Source organism: Euleptes europaea, chromosome 14 (assembly GCF_029931775.1).
Source record: "Euleptes europaea isolate rEulEur1 chromosome 14, rEulEur1.hap1, whole genome shotgun sequence".
NCBI classification, from domain to species: domain Eukaryota; kingdom Metazoa; phylum Chordata; class Lepidosauria; order Squamata; family Sphaerodactylidae; genus Euleptes; species Euleptes europaea.
The window spans coordinates 15401623-15419011 of record NC_079325.1 but is presented as its reverse complement, the minus strand read 5'-3'; the positions used below and the strand labels follow the sequence as shown (position 1 = coordinate 15419011).

At 45.2% G+C, this 17389-nt stretch overlaps 1 protein-coding gene across 1 annotated transcript in view; it reads left to right on the top strand.

The window, feature by feature from the left end:
• DCPS (decapping enzyme, scavenger) overlaps nt 1-17389 on the top strand; it is a 67221-nt gene that overhangs the window by 32476 nt on the left and 17356 nt on the right. Inside the window, exons 3-4 of the mRNA XM_056860300.1 lie at nt 6166-6311; nt 10018-10131. Of these exons, the coding sequence (XP_056716278.1) occupies nt 6166-6311; nt 10018-10131 (260 nt within the window). The remainder of the gene's footprint in view (nt 1-6165; nt 6312-10017; nt 10132-17389) is intronic.

The following is a 17389-nucleotide window of genomic DNA, read 5'->3' as shown; positions in this document are numbered from 1 at the left end:
ATTTTGGGGTATAAATATTGGTCCTTTGGCCATTCAAAGTGTGTGTGCTGGATCTGTGCGCGCAGCCCCACTTGCATGCGGGCTCTTCCTTTTGCTCCTGGAAACGCTGGTCGTTTTCCTCTTCAGTGCTGCTTTCCATAGACGTCCCTTCAAGATTGGTAACCGTCACCCATCCCTGAAACCCTATCCAACTTCCTCCCTTTTCTCTTAGGCTGCTCTTGTATGCATGTTTGTTGCTTAAAATATATTTCTTGTTTTTCTATTTTTATTTCTTAAAAAATCATATTTTAATTATACAATTCACCCAGGACTATCCTGATATACATAGGTTATCTATCCCAGCTACCCCCTATCCCAGATTAGTGTCTGCTGCTCATGTGGAGGAGTGGGGACTCAAACCCAGTTCTCCAGGTTAGAGCCCACTGCTCCAAACCACTGCTTTTAACTGCTATACCATGAGGGAAGTGGAAAGCAGGCCAGCTGCTCCAAACCGTTGGTTTGCACATACAGCTTAAATATCAAGTCCGTGGTGGGGGTTCTAAGTTAGAGGTAGTCCAAACCATGGTTTGGTGTGATGTCTGAACAAAGCCACCGCATCCGATTGCCCGTGACCTTCAAAATTTGCTGACATTTTGCAGTTGCTGTTGCTTTTGCCAGTTCCATTGTTGGCGATATTAGCGATAGCCTCGTTGCTTTTCTGCAGCCAGCTGCATGCCAAGAAGTGGCCTGCCTGCCTGCCTTCTTCGGTTGGTTTCTGTTCTCAGCTGCCTTCCGTCTGGGGCATGCCTTTTGGTGGCTTCAGTTTTAATCTGAGCCTGACAATGCACAGCTGTGGCCCTTAAGATGCTTTGTGATTTACAAAGGGTTGATTGGGGTAAGCCTGGTGGTTTTTAAGCTCAGAACATTAGCTGTGTTTCATTAAGCACAAGGCAAGCTTATGAAGTCCATTAAATCGCCCAGCATGTACCAAAGTTCAAACAGACTGCGGTGGAAGTGGCAGGGTGCCATGAGTTACAAGTAATTACGTATCACAAAGCATCAGTAGAGGTACATGTGTTGAGGTATGCAGTGTTCATCGCCTTTTTAAAAAACATAGACCCAAGAGGCCAGTCCTCATTGTTAGGGGCAAAGCTTGAAACCACATAAGCAGAATTAAAATATTTCAAAAGTTAGGAAGAGTGGGGTACTCAGTAAGCAAGATGGTTCTCTCCTTCCCAGTTTCCTTTCCCTTGCCCTCTTGTCCATATTGTTGCCATTCTGGCATTCTCCGCATCTTTTCCTCCCTTCACTGCCAAAAAATTCTAACTTTGTTCTACTTGAATGAGCTTAAAATGCTCATCTACATTTCTTCAGTTCTTCTGACCCAGAGTACGTTGCCTTTTTATCATTATTTAATTTATGAAAAAAACATTTCTTTCCTGCTCTTCCATCCTTACTCGGATATCTGGAGCAGGTCACAATAAATTTTAAACAGTCTAAATATAACATGCAGTGCCATGCGATAAAAACAACAATATATAACAAGAGACAGCCAGCTAAAATCCAGTTAAGAATAAAAGAAAAGCCAACGTGTCCAATCAAAGCAATGCGTGGGCCAGTAAAAACAGAATTACAGTTATAATTAGCCAGCAGCAGACTGTGTCTGGGGAAACCTGGCCTTGAATCTCTGCTCAGCCAGGTAATGGACGTCCTTGGGCCAGCCACAGTCTTTTGACCTAGCCCTATCTCACAGGGGGGTCGTGAGGCTAAAATGGAAGAGGAGGGGATGCTGCTGCATGCTCCATGGAGGAAAAGCAGGATAACAGGATAATTGCTGACTGTGCGAAGAAGGATCTTGCTGCTCTCTGACCCGGTTCTATTTTTGTGGTTGCCAGCGTAGCATGCCAGAAAAGAAAAAGAAAAGAAAGAACAGATTCTCTTCCACTTTACAAAAGTTTTCCTACCTAATCACCCAGGGACAATTCTTGATGGTTAGAGGCAGCCGTGCCTGTTTGCAAACCTGCCTTATTCTACTCATAGTTTTTATTGTATTTTCTGGCATACAATGAAAAACAGCTTCCAGTATATTACACAAGATCTGTGACCTGAACATATCCTGGCCAAAATTCCTTGTAAATGGTTCCCCACCAACACCACTTTGTCCTGTCCCCACCCCCAGTCATGTATTCTTATACTCAAATTATGTTAAACCGCAACAAAAGCGAGAAACTCCAGATCCTCTACAGCCACCTCCTCTTGAGGAAGCACCGTGATAAAACAAGATGCTCCAGAATAGCTTGCCCAATCAGACTGAGTGCATCTCGGGAACCCCATTTCTTGCGTAGAATTCTCTCATCAATGGCCAGTACCACCTGTTGCATACCGACACGTTGGTCATATGCAGGAGGAGGGTTATAAAAGGAATGTCCAAGCTGTCCCATCTATTGGTGTGTTTCTAGATAGTAGGCTTTGCCCGTTATGTTCTTCAGTGGTGAGTTTCTGCCTTCTCACAAAGACCCCACCTGTGGAGTCGGGAGAGGAGAGGGACCTCAGGATGGTATAATGCTTTACAGTCCACCCTCCAAAACAGGCAGTTGTAATTCCAGGAGATCTCTAGGCCCCACCTGGTGGTTGGCAACCCTAACTAGAACAGGAATAAAGTGGGGAATAAAGAAGGAACAGGATTTTAGGTGCCTGAAATATATGCCTGTAGGAAGAATAGGATTCATCAGTGGGGAGAGTGCAGAAGAATATAAAGATAAATAGCTCTTTGCCCCCTCCCCCATCCCACATTGATCTGAAGAAGGCCCAGAAAATGCCTTTATATTTTCAATGGGTTTGGGTTTTTTTTTTACACAGCGAACAACGGCCCGGGATTTGCTCTTTTTTTCTTTTTTTAAGGACAAAGGAAGAAATTGATGGCTCTTTCTTTTAAAAGCAACTCACCAGATTTTATCTTAAGTAAAAAATGGTTATGATCTTTGCAGTGTAACTGGAGGCCCTGCAGAACCTCGACTCTACAATGTCACACAGAGTTGGATGCTCAAAGATCAGGCTGCAAGGCTGCCTCTTCTCAGATGAGAGGGGGTGGAAACCGATCCTGCTGTCTGTGCCAGTAGCAGCAGTTTTCCACCCCAAATATCCCCTGGGATATTGTAAGTTCATTAGCATCCCACTCAACCCACGAGTTAACCAGTGAGGAGAGAAGGAACAAAAAGATCCTGCCTTGAAATGGAAGCCGTTCAGGGGTTGCTGCATTCCCAGTATTGCTGTAGCCCAAGAACAGCAACCGAAGGGACATTCTGGTCTATGTGGCCTTGAATATGTCTCATTAATGTAACAAACCAAACAGGATGTGTCAGGAATCTGACCAGCAGTTGGTAACACACCCAGCTGTGAGATGGAGGCTGGCAAATTTAAGTCTGCTACTTTGAGATTTTGACTTGCTATCTTGAAAAGGATCCCAAAAGTCTGATCCTCTGTATGCAGTCATGAGGTCTAGCAAAATGCCCTTGAAATGGATTTTGGGGGATTATCAGAGTTGTCTCATGACCCAGAAAAGCCATGTTTTTGTGGTCAGAGCTGACCCAAAGGCCATCTGTGGCTCAAACCTGCTCCTTTTAAACTCCCAAAGGTGTTAATTAAATATGACTGGATTGTTTTAACCTTAGCAAACCACTATTTTAGGTAGCCTGTCTCAGTAGGGGTTTTTAAAAACGGATCACATTATTTAATCCTGTTTTTCCTCCAAGGAGCTCAGGGCAGCACATGAGTTTCTCCCCTTGCCTTTCCTCCCAACCACCCTGTCAGGTAGGCAAGGCTGCAAGAGACAAGAGTGCCCAGTGGACTTTATGGCTGAGCGGGGATTTGAACTTGGGTGTCCCCTAGTCCTAATCCAATGCCTTAACCCCTTCGCCGCACCAGTTCTCAATTATGAAAACCAGCCAGCAGCACAATTCTGCAAAGAAAGATGCAAGAAACAGTGGCGTGTATCCTATCTCAAAAGCACTCTTTCAACTTAAATAGCTCTTCTGTTGGAGGAAGTACCTTGTAAAGAGAGTCAGTGTGGTGTAGTGGTTAAGAGTGGTGGTTTGGAGCGGTGGACTCTGATCTGGAGAACCGGGTTTGATTCCCCACTCCTACACATGAGTGGCGGACTCTAACCTGGTGAACCAGGTTGGTTTCCCCACTCCACATGAAGCCAGCTGGGTGACCTTGGCCCAGTCACAGTTCTCTCCGAACTCTCTCAGCCAGCCCTACCTACCTCACAGGGTGTCTGTTGTGGGGAGGGGAAGGGAGGGTGATTGTAAGCCGGTTTGATTCTTCCTTAAGTGGTAGAGAAAGTCGGCATGTAAAAACCAACTCTTCTTTCTTCTTCTTCTTGCTGCAGTTCAAGAAGAATTGATGCCCACAACTTTCTAATGAGGAATTCCTCTTTTAATTACTTTCCTGTTTTCCATCCTTTTTCTTGCTCAACTGTCAAAGCTTTTGTTTATTGACTAGATGCCGTTAATGAATAAGCAGCGCTGGATCTTGGTTTTACACTTGACCCTGAACCTAAGGTTAAAGGGGGGAAAAACCCAGCTCACAAGCCATCTGTAATCCATCAGTAAAGAGACAAAGTGACAGACCAAAGATAGTGTGTGAGGAAGCAAAGAATTCTGGGAGTCATGTCAAAGCATCTTAGTAGGTTGCTGTAGATAGGAACATATAGGTCGACAAAGCCATGAGCAGAAGCTGAGGGTGTTATGTAGCATTGCCAAAACTGCCTCTCCTTTCCCGAGGGCCAAGCTGATTTTGCACATCTGGGGCCTGACAACATCCCAGCTGTGGAGGCTACTCTCGGGTCATGATGAATGGTCTTACTGTATTCTGGCTTTGCAATGTGGCAGCAGTCAGTCAATCCACCAAAGATTAAAAGGAGCACATGACCAATCTCCGGTAGCTGCCTCTTCTCTGTTTTTATAGACACCTGGCTTCTATAGCATGGGGCTTGAATTTGCACCGGAAAAAGCTGACCACATGAATAGCGTCCAGCACAAAAAATAATAATGGAGCTTTCGGAAATCCAACTCAGCCACCTGCTTGATGCGGCCATCCCCATGTACTCTGAAACCATTAGGGATTTGAGTGGGTTTTTCTTTGGCCCAGTTGTTTTCTCTGTGGACAATGTTGTTTGTATGAATTTTGTACAACTCATGTTTGAGAACTTCTCCCTTGGAATAGATCCTGTCCATCCAGATTTCTCTTGGTGTTCTGCTCCTTATTTACTGTCACTCAAACAGCAACATAAAACATATTTTTTTCACCAGGTTGTCCCTTCCCACCCATCCTTCACTGGGAACCTCTGGACAAAGTATATTTAGCAACTAGTATTCTTGAGAATCTAACACAGAGAAAAAGGCTCTCTCTGAGTACGTTGGTCTTCCTGTCCTTGAATGTACCTCTGTGGCAAGCGTGAATTAATTTCATCTACTTGTATGCTTGCCACACCCATCTCTGTGTAGTTACCCAGGACTTAAAATATACCTTTAAAAACCCTGTGCAAACGTATTTTTGGCTGTACATTATCAGTGTCCTTGGTACATAATGCACAGTGTTGTGCATTATGCTGCATTAGATTCTTAAACGTGACACGTTGACAATTTGACACTGGACTTTTTAACAGGCACCTAGTTGGTCCAAGCACCTGAAATGAAAGTCATACTCATTGGTCAGAGTGCGGGAGGGGATCGACCCAGATTTGTGTAGCAGAGGGTAAGCAACGAAATCTTGATAGAAGACATTTTTTTTATACAGGGAGCAAAACCATTTTGGGGGATTCCAAAGAGCATGTGCTGGCTTTTATGAGATTAGCTGGTTCCGTTAGTGCGCTGGCTTCTATGCCCCTGTGGTGCCCTTAGCTTTGTAAATGAACCAGTTGTGACAAAGACTCATTGCTGTGGTTGATCTGCTTGTAGTTCTCTCTTTTGACCAGGGCTGGGTGGTGGTGCACAGGCCAAATCCCTTAGGTTCTCAGTTTCAGGATCCTTGGGGTGAGGTGAGGTTGAATCTTGGTGGAAGTGGGTTTTGGTGGCCCTGAGCAAAATCCCGTAGGGACAGCTCTCGAAGTGAATGAAGGATGCAAAAGGAATAACTTAGACGACAGTGATAATGACGCTGTGTAAACATGTTTTCACATTGCAGAGGTAAAGACAACCGTGGTGTATCCAGCAACGGAGAAGCATCTTCAGAAATACTTGCGCAGAGAGGTGTATCTTATCCAGGAGACTGGGGCTGATTACGATACCATTACATTGCCATTTATTGAATCTCAGAGCTTCAGCATTCAGGTATGGGATGTAACTCCCCTGTACAATCTATGCCTTTTCAGGGACTAATTGCAGAAGACAGGCTTCTGTGACTCAGGCTTTTAGAGGGATAATTACGAGCACTTATATGATTTAGCAATTAGCTTGGCTTTTTTGTTGGATGTAATTTCATTGGCTTTCGGTGGTATTCAGCAGTCAGTCGGGTTTATGTATTTATGATTATGCCAGGAGCCATGCTGCTATCGTGTCTACAGCCATCCTGGACCCTAAAGGAAACAATGCCAGTGCTGGCAGTAGGGTTACCAACTCTGGCTGGGGAAATTCCTGGATATCTGGGAGCAGTGCCTGGGGAGGATGGAGCTTGGGGAGGGGAGGGAGTTCAGTGCGGATGTGATGCCGTAGAGTCTACCTTCCAAACCGGCCGTTTTCTCCAGGGGAACTGAAGTCTCTAGAGACCAGTCTTGGAGACCTGTTGTAATTCCGGGAGAACTCTAGGCCCCACCTGGAGGATAGCAATCCTAGTTGGCAGTATCGCTCACACCTGAGCATCCTAGTGTACGTTGACAATCCAAATAAGTCATACCTTTCAGGGGCAGAGCTAGAAGCATGAAGGAGCTAGAAAAGATTCTTAAGTGTAAGGATTTGTCCCTGGCAACCAAGGTCAAGTTAATTCATGCCATCGTATTCCCTGTTACTATGTATGGGTGTGAAAGCTGGACAATGAAGAAAGCTGATAGGAAGAAAGGTGATTCCTTTGAAATGTGAACATAAGAAAAGCCATGCTGGATCAGACCAAGGCCCATCAAGTCCAGCAGTCTGTTCACACAGTGGCCAACCAGGTGCCTCTAGGAAGTGCACAAACAAGACGACTGCAGCAGCATCCTGCCTGTGTTTCACAGCACCTAATATATTTGGCATACTCCTCTGATCCTGGAGAGAATAGGTATGCATCATGACTAGTATCCATTTTTACTAGTAGCCATAAATACTCCTCTCTTTCATGAACATGTCCCTCTTAAAGCCTTCCTAGTGGTATTGGAGGAGAGTGTTACGGATACCATGGACTGCCAAAAACCAAATCAGTGGGTTACAGATCAAGCAGCAAGCATGTAATCTGTCTCCAGCAGGGCCAACAGTGACTCCAGGGGGTTGTTTGAAACCAGAACGGTGGAAAATAGTTGACCCCTCACACCCACGTAGCAGCCCAAATTGTACCCTTCAGCCACCGTTTTGCACATAAAACCAAACTGGAGATCTTCTGCTATCCTGTCTAGGTTAGCTTCTTAGGTGTCATTCCTGTTCGGGTGAAGACTAAGTTGGGTGAGGTGGATTGTGAGTGGGGAGGGTTGAAGAAGGGAGCAAGAAAATGGAAGGGCCATTTTAATGCAGGGAATTTAATGCCTTAGGCGGTGGAGTAGAGAGGCAGCGCAGCTTAGAGGTTAGAATGTCAGACCAGGATCTGGGAGACCCCTGTTTTGAATCCCCCACTCTGCTATGGAAGTTTGCTGGGGGACCTTGGCCAGTCACACACTCTCAGCCTAGCCTACCTCTCAGGGTTGTGGAGAGGATGGAACGGAGGAGAGGAGAATGATGTAAGCTACTTTGGTACTACATGGGGAGGGGGGTCAAAGATGGGGTATAAATGAAGTAAATAAATAATATTCGGTGGGACTGCCTTTTAAGGCTGTTTTTTTTTTCTGGAATGAAGAGAGGTTTGGGCAGTTCAGCACCCCCTTGCCGTTCTCATTCCAGGGCTCTTTTTAGTCAGAAAAGTACATGTGACACTTGAGTTTTACTGGGATGAGGAAGACCACTTTGCTGCTTTTGTGGGAGCAGCGCTGATTGCACAAAGTGGAGCATAATTGTTTCAGACATACCACACCACTTTGGCATTGTGATTGATTCATTAGTTAATATTTGCAGAGTTTTGTTGAAGGGACATGTTTGTGGTTACTATAGTGATGATACTGGAACTGTTTAGAAACTCTCTGCAAAAGAGATTAACCCAGACTCCTATTTACTCTTTCGTTGTGTTTGGCTGATCGTTGCTACTTTGGGTGGTTTGTGTCGTCTGTCCGTCTCCCCCCCCCCCCCAGCCCCTTGTAATTCTATCCCTGCAGATACTTCTGTGGGTCAGCATTTTTCAGCACGATGAATGTCCCATGGTTTCTCCTTTGGGCGGGGAACTAGTAGTTTTTGTTCCAATTTCTCTTGTGGGACCGTTTGCGTTCTCTCATCCTATGCACCACAGTATTGTGTCACTGTGAAAAAGTGATTTCACACAAGCACCTCCCCAGTGTGTCCATTGTGAGAATCAGTATAAGGTGGAACACGTTTGCGTGTCATGTGCTTTTATTGGCTAGCACCTGTGACGTTCATCGTGGTTAATGGCAATTTGCTGCCCTTCATTGCATTGTTGACGGTGTGCATCATGCTGCTCTGATTGCACAGCTTTTTACTGTGTGTTCTGCCTTGGGCCTCAGTGACAAGGTTGGACTGCAAATGAAGTTGCAAAGTAAATGAATCACTTCAGATTTGGGGTATGGAATTGGGTCCACAAGCAGCCACACAGGGTAGTAGTGACCAAGCCTGCAAGCGATATTGACGTCTCCCCCAACAGCTGGTGATTCTGTTGTGTATCTGCATGTGGGGTAATCGAATGCTCCACTCAGATCTGATGTAGAGACTTGGCAGAATAGCCTGTCCCCAGCAAAGGCTGATTGTGGCAAGTTGAGAACATGCAGAGAAACAGTGGACGAGAAGAAGAAGAGTTGGTTTTTATATGCTGAATTTCTCTACCACTTAATGGACAATCAAACCGGCTTGCAATCACCTGCCCTTCCCCTCCCCACAACAGACACCCTGTGAGTTAGGTGGGGCTGAGAGAGCTGTGACTAGCCCATGGTCACCCAGCTGGCTTCATGTGTAGGAGTCAGGAAACAAATCCAGTTCACCAGATTAGCCTCCACCGCTCATGTGGAGGAGTGGGGAGTCAAATCCGGTTCTCCAGATTAGAGTCCAGAGCCTCATCTGTAGGTGGGTACTTTAGGCCCATAGGAGCCCAGGTATCTAATTAAACAGCTTTTTGGACCAGGTTTGCAAGCCATGTTGTGCCAAATTCTTGGCCTGAAATCCCCATTTGTCATCACTGCCCTGCTTTGTTAATTTCTGGACCAGGCCTTACAGTCTCTTTTATATCACAAAGTACATCTTATCTTTTTGTCTGTCCCCCTCCCGCCCCGGGAAAAAAAAACATTAAGTTGTTTCAGGTTGGCAAAGTTGATTTTAAGGATAATGCTTTCTGGATTCACTTACCTACGAGTATGCCGCTTCTTCAGAATCAAGCCATCTAAAAGTCTATTAAGTTGAATGTTCTGCTTTCAGACATGGAAGGTACTCAATGCTTTGGAGATAAAACAGATACACCTCCTAATTCATCTGGCTGGGAGGGTAATGGAGTACCTAAGAAAATGATTTGCCCCCTAGAGGGATTTGTTTAGGCCATTTGCTTGTTTTACGGGTAATTAACTGCAAATCTTATCAGCTATGGAAACATTTGGCTCTTTCATGGGTCCAAATGCTGCTTTTTATATACCACAATCTTCGGTGGCATTTCTGCTTGCAGAGAGCAGAACAAAATTAACAAGACGCTGAACAAGAGAGCTGCCCTGTTTGTTGTTGATGTACATTTCTCTCTCTCTCTTTTAAAAAAACTTATCTCTTTCAGTGGGTATACAATATCCTGGAGAAGAAGGCTGAGGCTGACCGAATAATCTATGAAAATCCAGATCCCACCAATGGTTTTGTCCTCATTCCTGATTTGAAATGGGACCAAAAGCAGGTTAGTAAAAAAAAACATCTGAAGGAATAGTTGCCATTTGCACTGTAATTGGGAGGAAATCGATATGCCAGTAGATTTTTTTGTTAACAGCTAGGCCTTGGAAGGGAAGCTTTAAGGTCCCCTGTGTCCCCTGTGCAAGCACCGGGTCGTTACTGACCCATGGGGTGATGTCACATCACGATATTTACTAGGCAGATTATGTTTGCTATTGCCTTCTCCAGTCGTCTGTGCTTTACCCCCAGCAAGCTGGGTACTCCTTGGAAGGATGGAAGGCTGAGTCAACCTTGAGCCAGCTATCTGAAACGGACTTCCATCAGGATCGAACTCAGGTCGTGAACCGAACTTCAACTGCAGCACTGCAGTTTACCACTCTGCCCCACGGGGCATTTTTTATATACTCTTTTACTCCTGATATACTCCGATATTCACATCCTCTTCACATGCATGGTTATTTTTTTACTATGTCTGTACACCGCCCTTCAACGCAAGTGTTCTCTAAGTGGCATATTTTATATACTCTTTTACTCCTGATATACTCCGATATTCACATCCTCTTCACATGCATGGTTATTTTTTTACTATGTCTGTACACCGCCCTTCAACGCAAGTGTTCTCTAAGTGGTTCCTGTAAAAACAGTGAAGAAATTAAAAGCATAAAATGGAGACACTCCATGAACAGAGATGGATTTAGCAATGACCCGGGGGGGGGGAGGTGTTCAGCTGCTGCCCCCCGTCTGTTGGAAGCTGGAAGGGGGGGTGTTCCTCAGCTGGAGCAGGATCCTAGCAGGTAGGGGTGGGTGGGGGACTGACGCTACCCTTCCCTGTGAGCCCCATGAAGCCCCCCCCTTTTGACCTGAGCAAGCTGTTAATGAATGACATTTGGAGGACATTGATTCATAGGGTTGCCATAAGTCGGAAGCGACTTGACGGCACTTTACACACAGAGACAATACAGCCTGCCTTAGCCCAAACAGAGTCCCACTTATGGATCTGCCCCCTCCCCCCCCCGTGGAAGACCTTCAAGAGCCATTGTTTAAGGCTCTTCATTTCCAAAATCTACTAAGCACTTCCTTCCCTAGCGTCACGTTAATACTGTAATGACTTTTATAGTTATCGTTGGCTTTTTGTTTCCATAAGTTCGCTCGTGTGATACAGCTTATGTAGAGAGCTAGATAATTTTTTTTATGTCATTTCCTTTTTTTGCACTGCTATATATTCTACTTTCAATGTGAGATAAAACCTGACAATGTTTAAGAGGTTTTGGAGGTGGTTTTCAGGAGGAACTGTTAAAAATTGCCTGTGGTCAAAATGAAACCCGATTTAAGCTGCCTGCCATAAGAACGAAGCCATTTTAAGCGGCCTGTGGTAAAAATGACAATTTCCACTCTGAAACGTGACATTCAGGATGCTTACTGTCCTGAACAATCAAGCGAAATCATTGTTTCATTCTTCTTGGGAACAGGTTCTCTCAATATTTGCTTTTGCAAAGCCACTTTTTAACAACCTCCAAATCTGCGTTCCCTGCGACTCGCCCGGGTTCCTTCTAAAGGGTAAAATGAATCATGTTATTCCCCAGGAAGCTTGTCAGTTGCATTGAGCTCTTATGCAATAAGATAAGGGACACCTCCCTATAAGAAAACACTACAAGACAGGAAATATCAGCTTCCTGTTCTAGCCCAGCAATGTGATGCTCTCAAGCGGGTCTTTCGGTTACACTTTTTTTGGCTGAACAAGTCGGAGCTGTCTGTGTGCCAAATCGTGCCTGTTGTCTTTTTTTACCCCTCCTGTGAACCAGCCAACAGTAATAAGCGAGGAACCTCAGAGATCGCCTCCTGGCGATGTCACCTTCACCTCACAATCACTTTAGTATCTTTACCATAAATATGCCCCTCTGCCTTTCACTTAAAAACAAGAACAAAGCCACAGTAGTTAAAATAAAGAAACAAAACGCCTAACTAACCCTGTTCACTCCTCTAAAAGCTGTCAGTGAAACAAATCACAGCCATTTGCCATGGAGAAGGTCTCAGGGATTTAACCGGAAGTCTGTTGAAATAACTCTGCCTACCACAGTTTGCTGTGTGTGTGTTAAGTGCTGTCAAGTCGTTTCCAACTCATGGTGACCTTATGGATCAATGTCCTCCAAAACGTCCTAAACAGCCTTGCTCAGATCTTGCAAACTGAAGACCGTGGCTTCCTTTACAGAGTCAATCCATCTCTTGTTGGGTCTTCCTCTTTTCCTAATGCCTTCAACTTTTCCTAGCACAATTGTGTTTTCCAGTGACTCTTGTCTTCTCATAATGTGACCAAAGTACCACAGCCTTAGTTTAGTCATTTTAGCTTCTAGGGTCAGTTCAGGCTTGATTTGATCTATAACACACTGATTTGGGTTTTTTTACAGTCCACGGTATCAGTAACACTCTTCTCCAACACCACATTTCAAAGGACTCAACTTTCTTCCTATCAGCTTTCTTCATTGTCCAGCTTTCACACCCATACATAGTAATAGGGAATTCTATGGCATGAATTAAGTTGATCTTGGTGGCCAGTGACACATCTTTTAACTTAAGAATCTTTTCTAGTTCCTTCATGGTTGACCTCCCCAGTCTCAATCTCCTTCTGATTTCTTGGCTGCAGTCTCCCTTTTGGTTGATGATGGAGCCAAGGAATAGAGAGTCTTGATCAATTTCAATTTCCTCATTGTCAGCCTTCAACTTGAGTTTGCTAGACTTTTCTCAATGCTTTGTGGAGGGCTTTCTAAAGGCTTTGCCCTAATTGGAAAGGCTGCAGATCTCATGGAAGGTATTAAGATCACAGGAAGGGGGCCCTCTTGACTATCCCATCGGCCAAAGAAGTTCATCTGGTAGGTACACAAGAGAGGGCCTTTTCAGTGGCAACCCCCCAGTTATGAAACAATCTCTCCAGGGAGGTACACCTGGTACTAGGGTTGCCAGTGCTGGGTTGGGAAATATTTGGAGATTTTGGAGGTGGAGCCTGAAGAGAGCAGTGTTTGGGGAAGGGAGGAGCATCAGTGGGGTATAAGGCCATAGAGTCCACCTTCCAAATCGACCATTTTCTCCAGGTGAACTGAGCTCTGTCGCCTGGAGATCAGTTGTAATTCCAGGAGCCCTCCAGCTGCCACCTGGAGGTTGGCAACCCTACCTGGTACCCTCACTTTTGCTCTTTAGGAAGCAGTTGAAGACGGTTTTATTTAGGACTGTGTTTGGTTACGTTTACTTGCAGTCCTAAATTGCAGTTTTAAAATTTGGCATGTATGGGTTTTTTTAAATGTATTCTGTCTATTTTGTAAGCCCTCTTGACCTCCTTTTGGAAGAAAGGCAGCTAGTAACTGCTTTAAATAAATAAAGCTGATATAAATTAGTGATCAACTCTCTAGAGAGAGAGGAAGAGGTGGTCCTTCAGAGATGCTGAGATGTGCTCTTGGTGGCGCCTTCCCAATTTAGGACTGCTCTCTTTCTAAGGTATTTTACAGAAACAGGAAGAGCTGCTGCTGAGTTTTGACTGTGCATTTTTAAATGACGGTTGTTTTCTGGACTCAGGGGCAATCTTTAAAAAAAAAAAACAAAGTGCATTAAATATCAGCATTAAAAAAAAATAGCACCAAGATGTAGAGGGGCTATGCAGTGGGCTCAACTGATACGATCCAGCGAGGAAGTAATCCAAACAAACAGTTGATTGTAAGAAATCTATGTCTTGGTTAGTTTCTCACTGGATCGTGTCAGTTCAGCCCCCATTTAGCAGGGAAGATGGGCCTGTGGTGCCAGCGTGGCATAGTGGTTAAGAGTGGAGGACTCTAATCTGGTGAATCAGGTTTGATTCCCCCCACTCCTCCGCACAAAACCTGCTGGGCGACCTTGGGCCAGTCACAGTTTTGTTTAGTCTAACCAAGAGGAAGGTAGATCACGATGGGTAGCCATGTTAGTCGGTCACTAGCAGTAGAAAAGAGTAGGAATCCGGTAGCACCTTAAAGTCTAACAGAATTTCTGGCAGGGCATGAGCTTTCGTGAGCCACAGCTCACTTCTTCAGATACCTCTTCAGAAAGCTCATACCCTGCCAGAAATTTTGTTCATCTTTAAGGTGCTACTGGACAGCACCTTTAAGTTGCTACTCTTTTCTACTGCAAGAGGAAGGTAGTGGGATAAATCCCTTCTCTCCTCCTGATGCAGCCCCAGTGCAGATTGGTTTTGCACACACGCATGGTTTCCCTTTGACAGATGGCTGGAAATCTATCATCATTGCGTCTGTTTAGGTTGTTCATACACAAGACCTCTTGCAATCCTATGCTGTACCAGGATGCAAACCTTTTACAGAAGACTGGAAGGGAGGTTTGCAAAACCCGATCTCCGTCTCTGTTTTGGCTAGAACTTAAACTACCATTTTCATCAGTCTGACTTCCAACCACATGGATCTCTCAGGGTTAGCCCTCCACTGGTGCGGAGAGGGGCAGCCAGAAGGGCCAGCAGATTATAGATCCTGAAGGAGAGGGAAAGAAAGGTCAGTCCTTCTGCACTGCTTGGGCCGTTTGATTTAAGGGGGTTTTCAAAGAGGTTTTGTGCAGATCCAGGTAGGCATTCAAAAGCAAGTCTTGAATTAAGCTTCCAAACAACATATTCCACAAAGTCCCCCCCCCCCGCCCGCCTGGTCAGGATAGCAGCTGAAGTAGGAAAGATAGGGCTTCGGGTTTTTAATCATCACAGCCAGACAGATGAAGGACGTCAGGAACTCCAGTATCTGTATGTTTGTCAACTCTCTGAAATTTTCTGGCGGGCCGGTGACCTCAAAAAGAAAGAGCAAATTGGAGCTGAGATGTAGCTCAAGCTGTCCAGCAATCTGTGTGTTCAAGCTGCTCGTCGGGGAATTGTTTGCTAAATAAAGCAACAGATGTTGCTGGACAGAATTATAAGACATCTTGTCCAGCCAGTATGCTGAGGTGGGATCCTCGAAACACAGACTCCATACAGGGATTAACCTACATTATCCAGATTATAGTTTTCAGGTGCAAAGAGGGTGCCTAAGGGAGAAACGTCCCCAGTTCTGCTGGCTCTTGCAAGGAGAGGCACAGCTGGCAAACATGCAGAAAAAGAGCAACCAAAATAATCAAGAGGTTTTTCCATTCAGTGATAAGCAAAAGTGTTTGGGCAGGATTTTTGTACTATGCATGATTACTCAGACGTAAGCCCCACTGTGTTCAGTGGTGCTTACTGCTAGGTAAGGGTACATGAGAGCCAGCGTGGTGTAGTGGTTAAGAGCAATGGACTCTAATCTGGACAACTGGGTTGGTTTCCCCACTCCTCCACATGAAGCCTGCTGGGTGATCCTGGGCCAGTCACAGTTCTCTCTGAACTCTCTCAGCCCCGCCTACCTCACAAGGTATTTATCGTGGGGAGAGGAAGGGGAGGAGATTGTGAGCTGGTTTGCGTCTCCTTAAAAGGTAGAGAAATCGGGGTATAAAAACCAACTCTTCTTCTTCAACAACAACATATGGTGCACCCTTATTTGACTCCCATTCACTCTTTACTGAGAGCATCATTTAAATGTGTGTGACTCTACAATGTTTCCCCTCTTATAACTGCCCTTCAAGGGACCTGGCCATTCATTTCACGCTAAAAGAACACTAGTTGACGACTGGTTTCCATATTTCCAACTGGCAGCTGCCATCTTTCTATCTTTTCCCCAGAAGGCTAGAAGGCACATCTTGATACCAGCTCCACCCAACACCACCTAATCCAGCCCAGCCTGCAGGGCGTTGTACACAGGATGCAGACCTAAGGACTGTAGGATCAAGTATCCAGTATGATAAAGCATTTCAACAGAACTGGAAAACCTGCACAGCTTTTTTGTGCTATTTTGGTTGATCCCGTTAAAAGGACTTTGATGGTTTGGAGCAGTGGACTCTGATCTGGAAAACTGGGTTTGATTCCCCACTCCTCCACATGAGCAGCGGAGGCTAATCTGGTGAACTGGATTTGTTTCCCCGCTCGTACACACTAAGCCAGCTGGGTGACCTTGGGCAAGTTACAGTTCTATTAGAGCTCTCTCAGCCCCACCTACCTCACAGGGTGTCTGTTGTGGGGAGAGGAAGGGAAGGTGATTGTAAGCCGGTTTGATTCTCCCTTAAGTAGTAGAGAAAGTCGGCAATTAAAAACCAACTCTTCTTCTCCTCCTCCTCCTCCTCCATTTTGGGGTCTGAGAACTCGGTTTGTAACAACTAATTTATGTAGCTTTCCTTCCCTCTGTGGAACAGGGCAATTCCCAGGCGCTGACAGGTCGCAACCCTGCTTCGGTCTTTGCATGGTTGCTGCAGCGTGTGCGTTGTAGACCCTGCCTCGGGGCGGGACATCATGTATTTGATCATGCACAGTTTACAAACTAGCCTTCCAAGTCATGGCAGTGAAACAGGAACACAGTGATTCCTGTAATCCAGAGCAGCTACATGATTCAGAGGAGAGGGCGGGAGAGTGTGCTGGATTTGGTCATTCTGGTTCATAACTGGGCCTGTCTGCAAAACTGAGTAGGAAATTGAGATTAAAAGTGAGAAATGAGGTTTCTGCCCCTGAAATCCCAGCAGTTCTTGAATTCTCAGAAAGGCTTGTTGGCATTATTAAAAGATTCCTCCCATCTTTTTGAGTTTGGAAATGGCAAGGGCCCAGAGGTTTTTGACTCTTGCTTTTCACAGGACCCAAGGTAAAAATCGCTCAGGCAGCTGAAGCGGTGAAGCAGCAGCAAAGTCGAAGGAGCGCAAGAGACTCTTCTCTGGAGCCCAGAGTAGTCAGTTCGAACTACAGCCAAATAATAACAACTGTGTGGCATAATAGTTTGAGCGCTGGATTAGGACAGTCGAGTTTAGGGTTCAAATCCCCACACAGCCATGAGGCTGACTGGGTGAACTTGGGTCAGTCCTTCTCGCTCTCAGCCTAATCTACCTTGTAGGATTGTCGTGGGGGTGAAATGTAGGGAGGAAGAACCCTGTTCACCGCCTTGAATTCCTTGAGTGGGATAAAAATGTGATTGAAATGTTGCATTTTCAAATGCTTCTCACAACACCTCATCCTGCATTATGCAACAGGTCTTCAAATATAACCATTTGTTTAATTTGTATAGGTTGGAGAATTTAATTGCCTGGGTCCAAATATTTTCTGGAGGGATGGGGGGATTAGAACAGAGTATGCCTGGACCTAGTTGAATACTCACAATTATGGGTGGGGATTTAAGACCAGAAGAAGGAACTTTGCCCAAAGC